Source organism: Muntiacus reevesi, chromosome 2 (genome assembly GCF_963930625.1).
Source record: "Muntiacus reevesi chromosome 2, mMunRee1.1, whole genome shotgun sequence".
Lineage (NCBI taxonomy): Eukaryota > Metazoa > Chordata > Mammalia > Artiodactyla > Cervidae > Muntiacus > Muntiacus reevesi.
In genome coordinates this window covers 75,033,731-75,051,696 of record NC_089250.1, presented here as the reverse complement: position 1 = coordinate 75,051,696, position 17,966 = coordinate 75,033,731, and the positions used below count along the sequence as shown (strand labels likewise).

Here is a 17,966-nt window from a genome sequence, read left to right as displayed (position 1 = left end):
ATCATTCTACACGGTACAGGCTGTTTTTTACAACAAAGAGTTAATTTATCTAGTATTCTTTCTGTTCCCTTTGAGCGTCCATCTCTCCAATACCATTTTCCACATCACTGTAAAGTCAAGTACTCTTTATAGGTCCAGGTACACCCTGATTTCAAAAACCTGAATTCCCAGCTGGACAATTTCGGGAAGAGACTCCCATCTTTCTAACCCTCTATTTCTTTATCTGCAAAATGGGGATTACAGTACCTGCCTCATAGGAGTGTAGTGAGGTGGATGAGACAGTGCTCAGTACACAAGTATCTGGTACACAGCTGGGGCTCAATAAATAACAGATTTTCATTCTAGGACATTGAAAGAGAACTTCTGGTAAGAGCTTCTCTACTCCACACCCAGCTCCTCTCCAAGCACAGAGATACGTTCCAAGTGTATATGGCAGTGCCAGGCTAGTCGGTGACACTGAGGGAGGAGACAGAAAGATGTACAACTACACTGGTCTCGCCGCTCCCCAAAACACTCCCTCCATTTGGTATTTTCTTTATGTGAAAGTTAATCAAGAAAGCCTTAAAAAAAAAAAGGGAACCTTGGCTGACAAGGATGCTCAGAAAACATAACATACATGTCCACGACCTCCAGTTTCTCCCTTTCTTTAATGTACAAATGACAAAGACTTACTAAAGTTTTAAAGAATGTTTTTTACAGAGAGGAGAGAGACCAAGCCAGGATGACTTCCCACAAGGAAGAGATCTAAGAGCTGCCAATGAACTTCCTCAGCTCACCACGGCTACTTCCTCCTCTTGTACCTATGAAGAAAATGAGCAGGGTAAATAAAGACCAACCCACAAGCCCAGACAGGAAGGAGAAGCTCCTTTCCCAGAAAAGCTTTTTTCTCTAACCCCACTCGTAGCCTCCGGCCCTCCAAAACTGTAAACATTACCTGGATTTAGATTTAAAGTTTCCTCCTCGTCTCTGGTGGGGCAAGCCCAATTTTTTCCTTTCTTCAAAGGAGGGGCTGTGAACGAGAAGACGGCGGGATGGTGGACAAGCGGCAGGGTCTCGCCACCCCCACCACCAGCTCCCACACCCACAGATGCGTCATTTTTAGGGCCCGAGGTTCTAAGTCTGTTTTTCCACCTGATGATGCGGGTTTATCAAAGTCAGGACCCAGCTCTAAAGCAAGACTGGAAGAGGCCCTTCCTTCCTGTGTATATTAAAAAACTGCTTGCGTAACTTAGTCTGCCCAGCCGCCAACCCCGGCCCAGAGGATGAGGGGAGGAACACCACCTTCCAGAGCACGCGCAGCCCTCTGTGTTCTATCACTCCCCTGAGGGGGGCTACACTTCCAAACCATACTGTGCTATTTTACCTCGAGGGCAGAAGGGCCTCACACTTCCCTCACCCTCACCCTGGGACCCAGATGGGCTCGGGTAGGCGGTAGATGGGAGCCCTTGAAATTATATACAGGCAGACCTCAAAGGTACTGTGGGTTTGGATTTTTTTTTTTTTTTTTTTGGTTTCCCACTACATGTAACAGTTATGTTTATACTACACTAGAATCTATTTAAACTGTGCAATAACATTATGTCTAAAAAACAATGCTCATATCTTAATTTAAAAAATACTCTATTACTGGGACTACCCTGATGGTCCGGTAATTAGGACATATTACTTTCACTGCTGGGACCCAGCTTCGTTTCCTAGACAGGGATCTAAGATCCTGCAAGCCATGCGGTGCGGCCAAAAAATAAAAACTAAATAAAAATAAGAAAACTCTATTGCTAAAAAATTTTTTTAAAAAGCTAGCCATCATCTGATGACGCAGGGTTGCTGCACTAAGTACAATAAAATGAGGTATGCCTGTATTATTAATCTGTAGGTATACGAGAATTAAGAGTGGGGAACAAGGGAGAAAATTCACAGCTTTCATCAGAAAACCAAGAGCTCCATGATGACTTAAAACCCTACCCAGCTCGATACTGTTTCAGGGCCTTCTTGCTCGTGTTGGTGAGTTCTTCATCAAATACTGATTTCTTCACCTGCTTTTGCTTCTTTGCTGCACATAGAAAGAATGGGTTAGATAAGGTTTCTTTGTCCCAAGCTCTTAAATCCCCTTATGCTCAAGGTTCCCACTTTAGTGGGTGCTCCGGCTTGATGTTTTATTGACATGGAAGTGACACAGCAGATCCCAGCAAAAAAGAGATAAGGAATCAAAAGTACCAGGTTGGGGGGTGGGGGTGGGGGGAGGATGCTTAAGGACTCCAAAGGTGGAATGGACCACCTAAACATAAAATGGGCCAAAAGTGTCTTCACATCATTCTACCCTGACCCACTCCTCCAATAGCAGCTGCTAGACATCTTGGCTCCAGAAACAGGAAGTGTTAGTTGGTCAGTAGCATCCGACTGTTTGAGGCCCCAACGACTGTAGCCCGCCAGGCTCCTCCACCCATAGGATTCTCCAGACAAGAATACTAGAGTGGGCTGCCATTCCCTTCTTCAGGGAATCTTCCCGACCCAGGGATCAAACCTGGGTCACCTGCATTGCAGGTGGATTCTTTCCCATTTGAGCCACTAGGGAAGCCCAAGAATGAGAAAGACTGGGGTTCAAATCCTAGCTGTCCCCACTAACCACTGCACCACTTGGAGCCAATGAAGGACACTGTACATGCAGGCGCATGCTCATTACTCAAAAGATGTGGGCCCTTGTCATCATCTTCCCTCCTGTTTCCTCCCTGACCACAAGCACAGGCTTCAGGCAGGTCCTTCCTACCAGTTCCTTTAGGCTCCCCATCTACGTACCAGGCGCCCTCACTGGCTCCTCCTCAGGCATTGCTCGGGCCCGCTTGGCTCTGCGGTTCCTCTTGGCCAGCCGCTCAGCAAACATCTGTGCCTTGAGGATTTCGAACTGGGATCTCTCCTCCGCCTGGGGAGAAGGATGACGTGTATGTAGGGAACGGACGAGGCAGCCCTGACCCAGGTCCCCAGGCAGGGATCAGCTCCAAAGGGGAGGCCACTCACTGTCATCTCCCCCTTTTTCTTGGCTTCCTTCATAAACTTCTTCCTTTTCTTCTTTCCTCTTAAGGCTAAGTCAAACTCCTGCAGAGCCTTGGCAACTAGGATGAGGAGAAAGCATGAAATTTCAGGTACTGTTTTATAAAATGTTTTTATCTTTTAAACTCACAGTAACTGCACATATTTTAAAGTGATACATTTACGGTCTTAAAATGAAAAGAAGCAACCACTTCCTCTTCTGGTGGTTACCTCCATCTCACTAAATAACATGTTTATTCCACTATTTCTTAATTAATCCACTTGAGACATTCATTATCTGCCTCTTGTTATGAAAGACATACTCCCCATACCTTCCCACAATACAGTTTTAACCCTACTTATAACAGAGACTTAACATACTACAGATACCTTAATGTTTATTCCCATAACATAAAGGCAGTGTTTCTTAAATTCCTGGTACAACCTCTGTGGAAGGTAACTGTGCAACCCCTTACAACATAATGAATACACATACCCACTGATATACAGTTTCACTTTCTGGAACTTACCTTGCAAATCAAATATGCTTGCTTAATCGTGAAAGGACATCTATATAGCTATTCACTTGTTTATAACAGCAAAAGATAGGAAACAATCTCAGTGTCCCTCAGTGGAGAAGTAATACATTATAATCCACCCATATGATGGAGAAGACCACAATCATTAAAAAAAGAAAAGGCAGCTATGTATGTGCCTATATGAAATGATCTCCAAACTACAAAATAAATGGAAAAAAGCAAGGTGTAGAACAACGTGAATTCATGTTTGTTTCTAAAAGGGAGAAAGAAAAGAATATATATATATATCTCCAACTTACTTTTTTTTTTAACTAGAGCAAAATATATATAAAATTTGCCATTTTACCATTTTTTAATGTACAATTCAGTAGCATTAATGGCACAGTATTGTACAACCATTGCCATCACCTGTTTCTAAAACTTTCATCATCCCAAATGGAACATTAAGGAGCAACTCCTTGCCCACAACCTCTAGTAAGTTCTGTGTCTATGAATTTGTCTCTAGGTACCTCATATAAATGGCATCATAAAGATTGGTCCCTTCGTGTCTGGACCATTTCAGTTAGCATGTTTTCGAGGATCCTCCTTGCAGCATGAACCAGAACTTCATTATGGCTGAGTAATACCCCATTGTACGCACATACCACATTTCGTGTATCCACTCATCTGCTGATGGACATGGTTGTTTCCACCCGTTGGCCATTGTGAATAATGCTTCAATGAACACTGGCATACAAGCATCTGTTTGAGTCCCTGTTTTCAGTTATTTAGGGCATAGACCTAGGAGTGGAACTGCTGGGCCCGATGGTAATTCCACGTTTAGCTTTTGGAGGAACCTCCCCGACATACTTTTTTCCTTCTTCCTCTCTTCCTTGGTCTGGAACCAGCTCCTCTCAGGCTCAGGGTTGGATGCCTCCTTCCCTTTCTCCAGGAGCCGCTGTGCTGTGTTGATCTGTGGGGACAGCAGAAGGATGAAACCCACATCTGGGAACACAGAACACGGCAACTGCAGGAGCCACGGCCTGCAAACGCCTGGGGCTCTGATGGTACGTTTGGCAGACACGGCCCAGCAGGCGGCAGACCAGCAGGGGCCTGCGTGGTCTGCTCATTGAGCGTCTCACCTGGGCTTCCGACTTCTGCATCTCTTTCTCCTCCGCCTCCAACTGCAGAACTGCATACACGTCTTTCTCCATTTTCTCAATCTTGTCCCGGAATTTGAGGATGACGTCTCAAGGGAAAAGAACAAAAAAGATTTTAAAATAAAGATGAATATGGTGTAACTGATGAAAATAATGCAGGGGGGTATTTAGTGACAAAGTGTTTTTTTAAATGTGTGGCTTCTCTGCCTAACACCTCCCCGAAGGCTTTCTGATGCTCCTGGAATAAAACCTGAGCCCCTCGGCACGGCTTTCCGGCCTCTCTGACCCGTCTGCCACGTGCTCACAGGCCCTAGGCCTCTGGTCCTCCTCTTCTGCCCACACACCAAGTGTGTTCCTGTCTCTGAGTCTTTGCCCTGGTTTTCTCTGCTTGGCACACTCTGTCCCCAGACCACCCCCACCTCATTCTGATCATCTAGGACTCAGCTCAAATGCCATCTGTTCAGAGTCCTTTCCCAACAGCTTTTCAAGAATAGTCACTTCTCCTGTTATTCTCAATCACATCTACTATTAGCTTGTTTATTGTGCCTTTTTCTCATCAAAGTCAGCTGCTTTGTTTCCTGTTGTATCCCCAATACCTAGAATACAATAAAGAGCAATAGACTAAATGAATCAAATGAAAAACTTTTAAATGAAAGGGAAAAAAAAAAGACCTATGAATGGGAAAAAAGGTTTGAAAAAATGTACATCAAATGCTACAAGCGGTGAGTTCTTTCATATGCAATTACTTTTTTTAAGATTTTTTTTTTTTTGATGTGGACTATTTTTAAGGTCTATTGAATCTGTTACAATATTGCTTCTGTTTTATATTTTGGCTTTTAGCTGCAATGTATGTGGGATGTTAGCTCTCTGACCAGGAATCAAACTCACACCCCCTGCACTGGAAGGCAAACTCCTAAGAACTGAACCCCTAGGGTGTGTGTGTTCAGTCACTTCAGGCGTATCTGACTCTTTGTGATCCCATGGACTGTAGCCCGCCAGGCTCCCCGTCCATGGAATTTTCCAGGCAAGAATACTGGAGTGGGTAGCCATGCCCTCCTCCAGGGGAATCACCCCGACACAAGGATGGAACCTGCGTCTCCTTATTTGCAGACGGATTCTTTACCACTGAGCCACCTGGGAAGCCTGGACTGCTGGGGAAGTTCCTACAATCACATTTTCACTCTTATTTTTTTCCAACACTGAATACATATTATTTTTGTAACTTAAAAAAAAATTTTTCTAAGGATGCGCTTTATATGACCCTTATGGATGAGAACAACAAAAAGAATGAGCACTGACTTCCTCCTCACTCTCTGGAAGAAGGGAGGAAGGGTTAACAGGGGTGGCACCTCAACAAGGCGGCTTCTCTGCCCGAAGGCTGGCAAACGCTGTGAGTAGGCACTTGGGGCACAAGCCCGCCCTCGTTCCCTTTCACACAAAGAGGCGAGGGGAGACCTGCCCGGGACTCCTCAACAACCAAGTGGCGGAGCCGGGATTCTGATCCGGCTCCTAACAGCAAAGCACCTGCTCTCACCCGTCACCTTCTGTCCCTGCCCCGCCCTCCTGGGTCTGATCGAGGACCCTGCCCGCCCCATGCCCCCCCAAACCGTCCTGGGTTGCTGCACCAATGCCTGCTCACCCTGGGGCAGAATGCGGGCCTTCACGGGGGCCTTGGCGGCCTTGACAATTTCCTTCAGCATCTTCCGCTCCTCCTCCCCGACCAGAGAGACCGAGCGCCCGGCCCGGCCGGCACGAGCTGTGCGCCCCACCCGGTGGACGTAATGCTTAATGGTGTTGGGCATGGTGAAGTTGATTACCTGGAAGGCCAAAGTTGAGCATCAGTCAGGTCTGGGAGTCGGCAGGGAGAGGAGGGCACAAGGAGGCAGGAGGAGTCCCACCGGGAGCTCAAGGAAAGGGAAGCCTGCTCACCGTTTTGACCCCCTCGATGTCCAGTCCACGAGCTGCTACATCGGTGGCCACAAGGATGTCAATCTGTTCATCTTTAAAGCGCCTGGAAGCAGCCACAAACATGTTCCTCTGAACACCGGACCCCAACGCTCTGCAGGGGCCTGAACCCACGAGCACACAAACCCTCTGGAGTCAACTCTGCAGAGTACAGACCATCACAGTGGGGACAGGTCCTCCACGTCAGCCTAACAACACGTACATGCCCCCCAGACATCCCACAACACACAACAAACATAGTTTTGTGTATACCACTTTAAACAGAAATTCCTATGAACATGGAAGCTTGGTAACCACAGAGCTAGACTATAAGCAGCAGCATACGCAAATATCTCAGCATTCAAGGCAGCCTTTAAGAAACAACTCTGGGGCTTCCCTTGTGGTCCAGTGGCTAAGACTCTGAGCTCCCAGTGCAGGGGGTCCAGGTTCAATCCCTGGTCGGGGAACTAGATCCCACATGCTGCAATTAAACATAACTAAGACCCAGTACAGCCAAATAAGTAAATTAATTTAAAAAAAAAAAGAAAAACAACTCTCAACTGCCTATGATGATAAATAGGGACAGGTAGGGTCTTTAAAGGGTACCTCCTTGCCTACCAAGCTGATCCCATTCTGTGGGAATTAAGTAAGAAATCACGTGGAAAAGCACAGGGTCTGGCAAAGTAAATGCTCAAGAAACAGCGAATGGATTCAATTCAGGATCTCACTCTAGCAGACCCGGGGACATCCACCACTCTGAAATGGCTGCAGAGATCAGAAACTACTTCTTCCTAAGTCAGAATTTCTTTCTCTGACGCCATCAGCAGATCCCAGACTCTAAGTCCTGGGGCAAGGGTATCACTTTCTACAAAGTCCAAGTTCTGAACGTATCTGAGACATGACCCTACAATGGCTAGGCTAGAAAGTCTGAGCGGGGAACCTGCTGTGTGCCCTGCCGTTACAGTCCCATGACCTCTGGGTGTCCCCCCCTCTCTGGAATGAAGACAGCCCTCTCTGAAGGATGGGTGGGAGCCTCAGCCCCTGAGACTTTACCGGAGGGCCTCCAGCCGCTGCGTCTGAGACAGGTTGCCGTGGAGCTCGCCCACCTGCAGCCCCATCAGCCCCAGAAGGATGTGCATGCGGTGGGCCTGCTTCTTGGTCTGGGTGAACAGCATCACATGGTCGGTGAAGGTTCTCATCAACAGAGCTGCCAGGGAGACAAGAGTGAGCCAGCGGCCACCTCCACGCATGTCCTGCTCCTCGCCCGCGGCGTGGCTGCTGTGCCTGGGGCCCCGCCGTGTGGAGCTTCACCGCAGGACAGAAGCAGGGAAGCCAGGGCCGCTTCAGGGCTGGCCTCTCTGAGGAGGTGACGTTAGGCTGAAGGACAAGACAGGCTCATCTACGAGAAGATCTGGGGGAGGATTTCAGGCAGAGGATCAAATGTAAATGTTCACTCAAACATAAAAGCTCACTGGGTTTGTGAAAGCGAAAGCAAGCGAGTATGACTGGAAAACCGTGAGCTAAGGCTCCAAGGCCAGGGGCTCCAGGCAAGCAGGGGCAGGTCCAGAAGATCTTACAGGACTCTCTAGGGAGCATGGATTTCAGTCTAAGAGCGATGGGAGATGGCAGAGAGGTTCAATAGCAAAGGAACGGGGTGAATGCTTATAACGATCCTCTTTAATGATGTGCAGTGTGAAGAAGAGACAAGGTGGAAGTGGACGGCCAGGTAAGAGGCTGCTGCAACAAGCCAGGGGATGCTGTAGTGGCCTAGGCGAAGAGCCAGAGGGACCACCGGAGGAGGTGTCCACAAGTTCAGCAGGACATGAGGAAGGCTGGATGGCCGAAGGGAGGTGAGGGGATGAAAGAGAGAGGGGAAGCACTCCTGGTTAAAGTGTGGCGCAGACGGCAGGCCCGGGCACGGGACTGGGGGAGACGGGATGGAGGAGCTGGTGCCAGGGGAGAAACCAGCCCTTCGGTGTGACGCTCAGGGGCGCTGAGCACCCCACCCTGCCCGAGCTCGCACCTGCCACGATGGCTTCCCGGTCCCCTTCCCGGTTTGGCCGGATCCGGATGAACTCCTGCCGCAGGAAGGGGGCCACATCCGTGTTGCTGTTCACAAATATCCGGACGGGATTCTTCAAGGAGACAGATGCCAGATCTTTCACCTGCCAGCCATAAAGCCAGGGAAGCTGACTGGCCTGCCAGGGGGCAGGAGGGAGGGAGGGAGACGCTGCCCCAGCCCAGCCAGGAGCCCCGGCGCTGTCTCTCCATTCCCCGCGGCCCACCTCGTCTGTCATCGTGGCTGAGAACAGCATGGTCTGGCGGTGGTGGGAGCACATTCGGATGATCTCCTTCATCTGCTCCTCAAAGTACTCGTCCAGCATCCTGGCCAACAGGGGAGGGGAGAGGTCAACAAAATTGGGCTGGGCTTGCGTCTGTATCGACGAAGCACAGAAAACATCAGACAGGTGATGTTTGCATTTCATCACCAGTTATGTTTCAAGCTCATGTATTTCCTTATTTTATGAGTGTTACTTTACCCTTTTACCCAGATTCATCAAGAATTACCACCTGGCCACATTTGCTTCATCTTTCTTTTTTTTCTTTTGTGGAATTGCTTTTAAGTTGCAGGTATCACAACACCTGACCCCTAAATACTTCACCATACGTTCCCTAAGAACAAGGATTCTTTCTTACATAGACACAATGTCATTATCACAGTTGAGAAATTCAGGTAATCGAGGCTGCTGGCTGAATCCTCACCAGGCACACTGGCACTTTACCGGAGTTACTCCTTGAATCCTTAACACCATGAGGTTGGGTGCTTAACTCTCACTTATAAACAAAAAGGATTTGCTTTGAGAATCTAAATAATTTCTTCCCAATCTCAGGAAGTGACAGAGCCAAAATCTGACCTGCCTTCTCTCTTAACCATCCCATTATGGAGAGAGAAAGAGAGCCGGATAATCTGGGCGAAGATAGACAAAAGGCGCAAACGTGAACAGCTGAACTGGTGAGAGCCACATGGGACCATGTGGAGTGCAGGTTCCCGTCCAGGGCTGGGCCCTGGCGACCCCGGCACTTCAGGCGCACCTGTCAGCCTCATCCAAGATGAGCACCTCGATGCTGCTCAGGTGGAAGGAAGGACAGTTGTGGAGGTGATCGATGAGCCGGCCCGGTGTGGCGATGAGAATGTCAGGCGCTGCCCGAAGCGCTGCTTCCTGAGACTTCACATCCAGGCCACCTGCAAACAGCAGAGCCCACCAGGTGGACAGCCAAGTCGTTACCGTGAGGACTCGCTACCCGGAAGGCCTGAGCCCTGCCACCCGCCAGGTCTCATGGCAGGTGCAGAGCAAAAGGCAGAGAACAAGGCCCATGGAGGCCCCACCTGCATGGACTTTACAGTACACTGGGAGAGATGGGTTATATAACTCCAACTGTAATAAATGCAAAAATCAAAAAGGAGGATGACACAAAGGACTTCGGAATAAAAGGAACCACAGAACAGAACGAGTCGACCATCCAAGGGCTGAGAGATGCAGATGAAACCAGTAATCTTTCTAAATCACCAATGACTTCCTACTGCATAAGGAAGGTAAACTGAAGGCTGAGTGACTATCATATAACATCACCAGGAAAACCCTGCTCCAGTTAGTATTTGATTCATTATTTGTGCAAGACAAAAATTATATCCTAAATTTGTTGAGTACCAAGAAAAAAAATATTTTCAGCATTCTGAGGCTCCATTTTGCAAGGTTCCCCCCTCCCCGTGCCCCTCACTGTCTACTGTGGAAACGCCATCTGGTTTTAAGAGGATTCAGCCCCATGAAGGTTTCCCTGCACCCGTCACCCTCAGATGGTGGCGCACATCCATTCTTCCCAGGCCCTCAACTAGACACTCACCCACAGCCAGGCAGGTGGTGATGCTGCAGAACTGGGCCAGCTGCCTGGTGACGGAGTGAACCTGGATGCCCAGTTCTCGGGTGGGAACCAGCACCAGCACGCGGGTCACCGGAGCCTGGCGGGGTTTGTAGATCAGACGCTCCAAGACCGGCAGGGCAAACGCTGCCGTTTTACCTGGAGGGGAGGGCAGCAGCCACACATGAGCACAGCCTCCGTCCCGCACAGGCCCGGGGGCCCACCTGCGTGCAGAAAGCCTACCATCTGCTCAGGGGGAAGTGAAGGAACTCAGTTTTCATAAAACTTTCTTTCTGGCTTTAAAATCACATGGTCAAAAAAATAAATAAATAAAATAAAATAAAATCACATGGTCAATGTAAAAAACCTGGGGAAAAAAAAATTTCTTTTTTTAAATCTTCCACAGTTCATGGGGCACACATGTAAATCTGTGGCTGATTCATGTCAATGTATGGCAAAAACCACTACAATATTGTAAAGTAATTAGCCTCCAACTAATAAAAATAAATGAAAAAAATAAATCTTCCACAGTTCAGCCAACCACAGGTAATATTAACAATACAGTATCTGTATTACCAATCTTTATTATTAATGGACAGAAATATATAAAAATATTCACTTAATGCAATAATACTATATACTGTTTAGTAACTTCCTTTTAAAACATATATTTTCCCATTTCTTTACATACTCTACTTTTTTTAAATGATTACATCATATTCTATTACATGATTATTTCCACTCTATGACATGACTATAGAATTAACTGCACTAGTCCACGATGTTGTGATAAACATCCCTTTTATAAAATCTTTACTCTGACGACAGGGGCCTATCACGGGAGTGCCAGGAGATCATGGTCACAGAGACACCCCGATAGGATTAAACAGAGATGACCTGCACCAGACCCCCTAAAACCTGTGACCTGTGACTGCCCTATCCGAAAAAAGTAGAATATTTAAAGAAAGAGAAAATATATATAAGCATTATTTACAAGGGAAGTTATTATACAGAATATATAGTGTTGTTGCATTAAAATCTGTGTCTGCATATTTAGCAAAGCGGCCTTTCGGCAGCCAGCCCAGAGCCTCTTCTCCGTCACGGGTCTTCCTCCTGCCGTCCCCGCCGCCACCCCCAGGTCCCTGTCCTCGGTACCTGTCCCCGTGGCTGCGCAGGCACAGATGTCCTTCCCCAGCAGCCCCATGGGTATGCACGCCTTCTGGATGGGGGTGGGCTGCTTGAAGCCCATGGCTGTGATGGCCTGAAGAGAGAAGGTGGGGCCGGACAGAGCGGGGCGGTCTCAGTGTCAATCCAACAAAGCAGGTTTCCATCGGGTTTCCGTCCCTTCCGGGCATTCAGTCCGTCTGGGGGGTGTGTGCGTGCGTGCATGCAAGCGTCTGCGGGGTGTGTGTGTGTCTGTGTGTGTGTGCGTCTGCGGTGTGTCGGTGTGTGGGGGTGTGATGACATTCAGGCACTGAGGACAGAGCAGGCAACAAAAGAAACAACCCTGCCCTTAGGAATCTTAGAATCCGTGAGGAAAAAAACAGGCCAAAACCAAACAGCTGTGACATGAAGAGAAATGCTGCGGGGAAAACCACAGCGGTCGAGCGGGCTAGGGAGGGCGGTGGGGAGGGGGTGAGAGCGATTTCCAGTGCGGCGGCCAGGGACGGACAGTCTCACTGAGCAGGGTTCTCTGAGGAGAACCCTGAGAGAAGCAAAGAGCACCCCAACCAGGTTTTCGGAGCCACCTTCCAGTCACTGGGAACAGCAAGTGCAAAGGCCTTGAGGAAGAAGACGCCTGACCCGTGTGAGGGTCAGTGAGGAGGCCAGCGTGGCCAGAGCAGGCCGGCTGCCGGGAAGCATCTCAGAGGGGACCGGAAGGGGCAGGGCTTACGTACAGGCCAGCAGGGGATCTCTGTGTAAGCGGGCCCTCCGGCAGCTGTGTGGACAACGCAGCTCCGGGAGGCCACCGCCCCGTTTAGGGCAGAGAGCCCAGGGGCAACTGCGAGAATCCCGTGGGTGACAAAAGTAGCCCCTACCTTCAGAAGAGGGCGGGAAAGGTTCATGTCCTGGAACGAGAGGCTTTCATCATACTGAGACGCATCTTCAAAGAATCCTCCTGCTTCCTACACCAGAAAAGCAAAAGACACAGAGAATTCAGCAAAAGGGGCCTAAGAAAACTAAGTGACCTGAAAATCCTTCCAGGTTGTAAAACAAGCTCTATGCGGTTGTCCAAGCCCATGCTCACCTGTCCTTTCTTCTTCTTCTTCCGCTCCTTTACTTTGAGTGTATCTACAGAGAAAAAGAGAGCAAATATCAGGGCTCACAGCTCCCGAGCATTCAGCCAGCCAGACACTGTCCTGAGCGTATTACCTGGACGGACACCTCACTGAAGCCACACAACGACCTGGGGGAGCCGCCGTCACCAGCGTCGCCTCACAGAAGAGGAGGCTGTGCGGCTGGGAAGCTAAGTCACTCAAACGAGGGAAGCTCACCAGGCTCCAGAGACCAGACTCCCAGTCACGGTGCCGCACAACAATGCTCTAGCTTTAGCACCCATTTCTGCAAGAAGTTATTCATGGAGCAGCCACTACGTGGGTGGACTCGTCTGAGGTGGGAGACCCATCACCCCAAATAAGTCTGAGTCACAGAAGTGCTAATAGCTGTGTGGGGCTGGAGATGAGGAAAAGAGTGAGCTTGGGACCTCCTTGGCGGTCCAGTAGTTAGAGCTCATGGCTCTCACTGGGGCCCACGTTTGATCTCTGGTCAGAGAACTAAGATCCTGCCAGCCATGTAGCATGGCCAAAAAAAAGAAAAAAAGATTTCCCTGGTCCCCCAGGGATTGGGACTTTGAGCTCCACCCCACCAAAAACAATTAATTAAGGAAAAAAAAAAAGATCGCACTTGCAATCCAGGGGGCACAGGTTCAATCTCTGGTCAGGAAAGAGCCCACATACCACATGGCATGAGCCAAGAGGAAAAAAAAGACAAAGAGTGAACTCATTCTGCGAAGTACACAGCCCTAATAAAATCCCAAGGAAAAAGAGAAGCTAAAAGAAAGGAGTTCAACATGGAGATCTTAAATTTAACTGTGCAGAAGGGCACAGAATAATCTACAGAAGTCAAGGCGAACACTCCGGTTTCCTGTCCCTGCTTCTGACAGCATCACCTACCTGCCTTGGTGAGGATGTTCTCGTCAGCTGATGAGTAGTCAGTCTCTGATTCTTCATCTTCTGAGGCTTCTTCATCTTTTCCTTCAGGGTCTTCCTCCTCCTCTGGTTCAGAGCCCTCCTTTGCTTCTTTCTCCTTCTCTGACTTCCCAGACTTGGCTTCTTTATCCTAGAAAAAGAAACTGTAATAAAGCAAGACGACTACATGCTTTAGGAAATCGAGAACCTGTGAAGAACGATGTTATACTGGCCACCCTGGGAGAACACTATGTGGATTCTGAGTGAGTATTAACCACAGACACACAGAGAAAGCCTGCCTGGACCAGCTGCACTGCGACCTAGGCTCAATGAGAAACAGGGGGGTTGCTCTGAGAATAACTCAGTGCTGACCAACAAAGAGAAGCGATGCTTGGCTTACTCACCTCTGTTTTCCTTTTCTTTCGAACTTTCTCAATCTTCTCATCTAATGTTGTGGCAGCCCTCTACAAATAAAAATGAAGAGATGAAAAAGAAACATACATATGCGAAAGAGACAAAGCAAGCATCTTTCGAGGGTTGGTTCTGAGATATTCAGGATAGAAAAAGCTCGTCTGTCCTTGGACAGATTGATCAATCTAGATTATTCACAAAGACAAACAAGCAAACAAAAAACCATTAAATAAATGGTCTGTTAAAAAAAAATCTTTAAATTACCTGGAACCAATAAGGACATCCACATTCTAGAAAGTGTTGACTAGTCAGAATTATACAATTACCAAGACATGTCAAATCATATCTGAATGAATGCTACTTGGAAAAAATTTTCCCCCTTGCCAACTGAACATAATTTAGCCTATCAAATAAAATGTTGAAATCTGAGCAAATTGAGGGAATGCTGGATACTGCTAAAACTCTAGAAAGAGTAAGTAATGGCAGGTCCCCCTTTGGCATGCTCAAAGCACCTTGAACTGCTATGGCACTTACCACAACCACAATTAACAGTTTAATTATTTGTCTAGTTATTTTCTATCCTGCTAGGATGTAAGCTTTATAAGACCAAGTCTTTAATTACATGAATTTCATATGAAAGCAAAAAAAAATCCTTTCAAGATGACTTTGAAAAGGCCATGCTATTTCATTTCACTCAGAACAAGGACCAACAGTTCAGTTCAGTTCCTCGGTCGCGTACGACTCTTTGCAACCCCATGGACTGCAGCACACCAGGCCTCCCTGTCCATCAGCAACTTCTGGAGCTTGCTCTGACTCATGTCCATCGAGTCGGTGATGCTATCCAACCATCTCATCCTCCGCCATCCCCTTCTCCAGCCTTCAATCTTTTCCAGCATCAGGGTCTTTTCAAATGAGTCAGTTCTTCGCATCAGGTGGCCAAAGTATTGGAGTTTCAGCTTTAACATCAGCCCTTCCAACGAATATTCAGGACTGATTTCCTTTAGGATGGACTAGTTGGATCTCCGTGAAGTCCAAGGGACTCTCAAGAGTCTTCTCCAACACCACAATTCAAAGGCATCAATTCCTTGGCACTCAGCTTTCCTTATGGTCCAACTCTCACATCCATACATGACCACTGGAAAAACCATAGCTTTGACTAGACGGATCTTTGTTGGCAAAGTAATGTCTCTGCTTTTAACATGCTATCTAGGTGGGTCATAACTTTTCTTCCAAGGAGCAAGCGTCTTTTAATGTCATGGCTGCAGTCACCATCTGTGGTGATTTTGGAGCCCCCAAAATAAAGTCTGTTACTGTTTGCATTGTTTCCCCATCTATTTGCTGTGAAGTGATGGGACTGGATGCCACGATCTTAGTTTTCTGAATGTTGAGTTTTAAGCCAATTTTTTCTCTCTCCTCTTTCACTTTCATCAAGAGGCTCTTTAGTTCTTTGCTTTCTGCCATAAGGGTGGTGTCATCCGCATATCTGAGGTTACTGATATTTCTCCTGGCAGATCAGCAGTCTGGATTAAACTGCTCTGAGCAGGCAATAATTCTCTCTGAAGCACATGAAATGGGAAATAACTTTCAAGCATCTTCTAGCTTGTTAATAACAACATTCAAAGGACAGCACAAGATTTGGGCAAACAAGCAGATGACAACATTTGTGGTGGTTTTGCCTGTGATGTGTGGGAACCAGGAATCCTAAACACTAAGGTCACCTTGAGATCACCTGACAAGTGCCAGAGAGTAACAGTCTCTGTGGGACTGAGTCAAGCTTTAAAAAACCCGACTACCAAGGGAATCTGCTGGATTGTTCTTTGTAATAAACTGACACAGCTATTTTTTAAGTCAAGCAATTTATGTGTGACATTTGGTATCCTACAACATTGGACCCTGAAATCCAGTGTCCAACCTTAACTGTGTCCGATTCTCAGCGTGGAACCGCCTATCACTGTCAATCTCACCTTCTTCTTGAGCTGGCTCAGGACATCAGCCATGGCCCAGCTGCCATCGTACATTCCCTCCTTCTCAGTGAAAACAAAGTCAGGGTTGAAATCAGCGCTGCGGTTCTTTTGTAAGGCTTTCTGCTTTCTGCCCAGCACAATGGGCCCCTGGGAAGAGGGAGAAGAAGGATGACTATGGGACTAAGATAAAAGAACACCAGCGAGAGAAGAAATGAGGGACTTCCTTGGTGGCCCAGTGGCTAAGACTTCACCCTCCCCATGCAGGGGACCTGGGTTCAATCCCTGGTCAGGGAACTAGATCCCAGATGCTGCAACTAAAGATCCCTGTGCTATACAGAAGGACCTTGTTGCTTCTCCATCTTATATATATATAATAGTTTGCATCTGCTAATTCCAAAGTCCTAATCCTTCCCTCCCCTGCCACAAGTCTGCTCTCTATATTTGTGTCATGTTTTAGATTGCACATATAAGTGACAACTTTTCTATGACAGCTTTCCATTCGAGAAGTGAAAAGATCATTCTGGCTGCTAAGTGGCAAATACACTGTCGGGGAAGAGGGAGGCAAGAGAAACAGCTAGAGACCAGGTATGTTAAGATTGTAGGTAACCAGGTACAAGATGGTAGTTGGCTGGACTAGAGTGGAAGTAGTGTGGACTGAGTGGGGAAGACGCTAAAAAGAGATTTCCAAGGTAGCCTACAGAGCATTGGAAGGGAGAGAGGAGAAAGAAGCTGCATGACTGCAGGGTTTCTGGTGTGAGATGGAGCGGGTTGGCAGGGTGAGGGAGACCCAAGAGTTCAGCTTTGAAAAAACTGAACCCATAAGAGGCCAAGGGACCTCCAAACGGAGGTGTCAGTAGGCAGATGAGGCCGCAGAGGGGGAAATACTTGAGCTGGATCTTTAAAGGGTGAGCACCTTTCCAGGACACCTATGCCTTTTTAATCTCCATCCTGCTCGTCTCTTAACTCCCCATCCAACATAAGCTTCAGGAGAGCGGTTTCCTTGTCTACCCTGTTCACCGCTACGCCCTGGATGCTCAACACTAGGTGTAGCACAGGTAAATCAGTTCAGTCAGTACTGACTTAATGGATGTATGGATAACACGGCTCCTTGAATAAGAACCAGAACTGACTCCGTCTCTGGATCTCTATGACACAGGCCTGGATTAAACTTCAGTTCAGTGAATGGGTACGGAGTTCACCAAGGCGACACGGAATGGCACGGACACAGGTGAGGAAAGGCTAGTAGCAACCACCGGGGGTCCAGGTGAGGCCCAGGGACACTAGGCAGCTGGGCAGAGGATGCCAGAGAGGATGCCGAGAACCTGGGGGCAGGGACCTGAGGCACGGCGGAGAAGGGAAGCAGTCAAGGACAGCGACTGCCTGCCGCCGCGCTGCCACCCCGATCGGCCCGTACCTCCTCCTCCTCGTCCTCAGAGTCCGTCTCCGGCTCCACCGGCACGTCCTCATCTTCGCCTATCGTCCCGATGAAGCCCAGCTCAGAGAGCATGGTACCTCGACAGCCACTTCCGGAAAGCAGCGCGGCCCGCCGGCCGGCTCGCACACTTCCGCTCCCCACGCGTCGTCACTGAACACGTGCTGACGTCACTTCCCCTCGGCGCCCTCCTCCGCCGGCGCCCGCCCAAACTCTGGGAGCGCGCATGCGTGCTTTGCGTGGGGAAACGAAGGATCGGCGTGTATGTTAAACAAATTCTGTCTTATTGGTGCTTGGAAAACGGTGGGGTGGTTGGAGGTGTGTGCGAGGAGAAGGTCTACAGAGATGCGTGGATAAGCCCCATATGCTTCTGTACAAGGAATTGAGAAAGAAAAATACAGTAAAAC

At 48.2% G+C, this 17,966-nt stretch overlaps 1 protein-coding gene across 1 annotated transcript; it reads right to left on the bottom strand.

Moving 5' to 3' along the window:
- Positions 1-628: 628 nt before the first annotated feature.
- Positions 629-17,692, bottom strand: DDX27 (DEAD-box helicase 27). Its single transcript, XM_065922151.1, has 21 exons — positions 17,542-17,692; positions 16,128-16,274; positions 14,157-14,216; positions 13,738-13,903; positions 12,813-12,856; positions 12,604-12,690; positions 11,720-11,825; positions 10,550-10,723; positions 9,740-9,890; positions 8,932-9,031; positions 8,670-8,811; positions 7,700-7,853; positions 6,632-6,713; positions 6,342-6,519; positions 4,685-4,791; positions 4,413-4,515; positions 3,013-3,107; positions 2,794-2,917; positions 1,963-2,050; positions 935-1,009; positions 629-800 (listed from the first exon to the last, which is right to left on the bottom strand). The coding sequence occupies exons 1-21, from the start codon at positions 17,632-17,634 to the stop codon at positions 782-784; spliced, it is 2,295 nt and encodes a 764-aa protein (XP_065778223.1). The 5' UTR covers positions 17,635-17,692; the 3' UTR covers positions 629-781.
- Between the last annotated feature and the right edge of the window lie 274 nt (positions 17,693-17,966).

Bases quoted from the DNA above. Each gene is read 5' to 3' on its own strand.
- DDX27 (XM_065922151.1), bottom strand. From the start codon at position 17,634: ATGCTCTCTGAGCTGGGCTTCATCGGGACGATAGGCGAAGATGAGGAC. The intron at 6,520-6,631 runs GTGAGCAGGCTT...TTGGCCTTCCAG, and splicing joins ACATCGAGGGGGTCAAAACG to GTAATCAACTTCACCATGCC. The intron at 2,051-2,793 runs GTACGTAGATGG...TTCTATGTGCAG, and splicing joins GGAGCCAGTGAGGGCGCCTG to CAAAGAAGCAAAAGCAGGTG.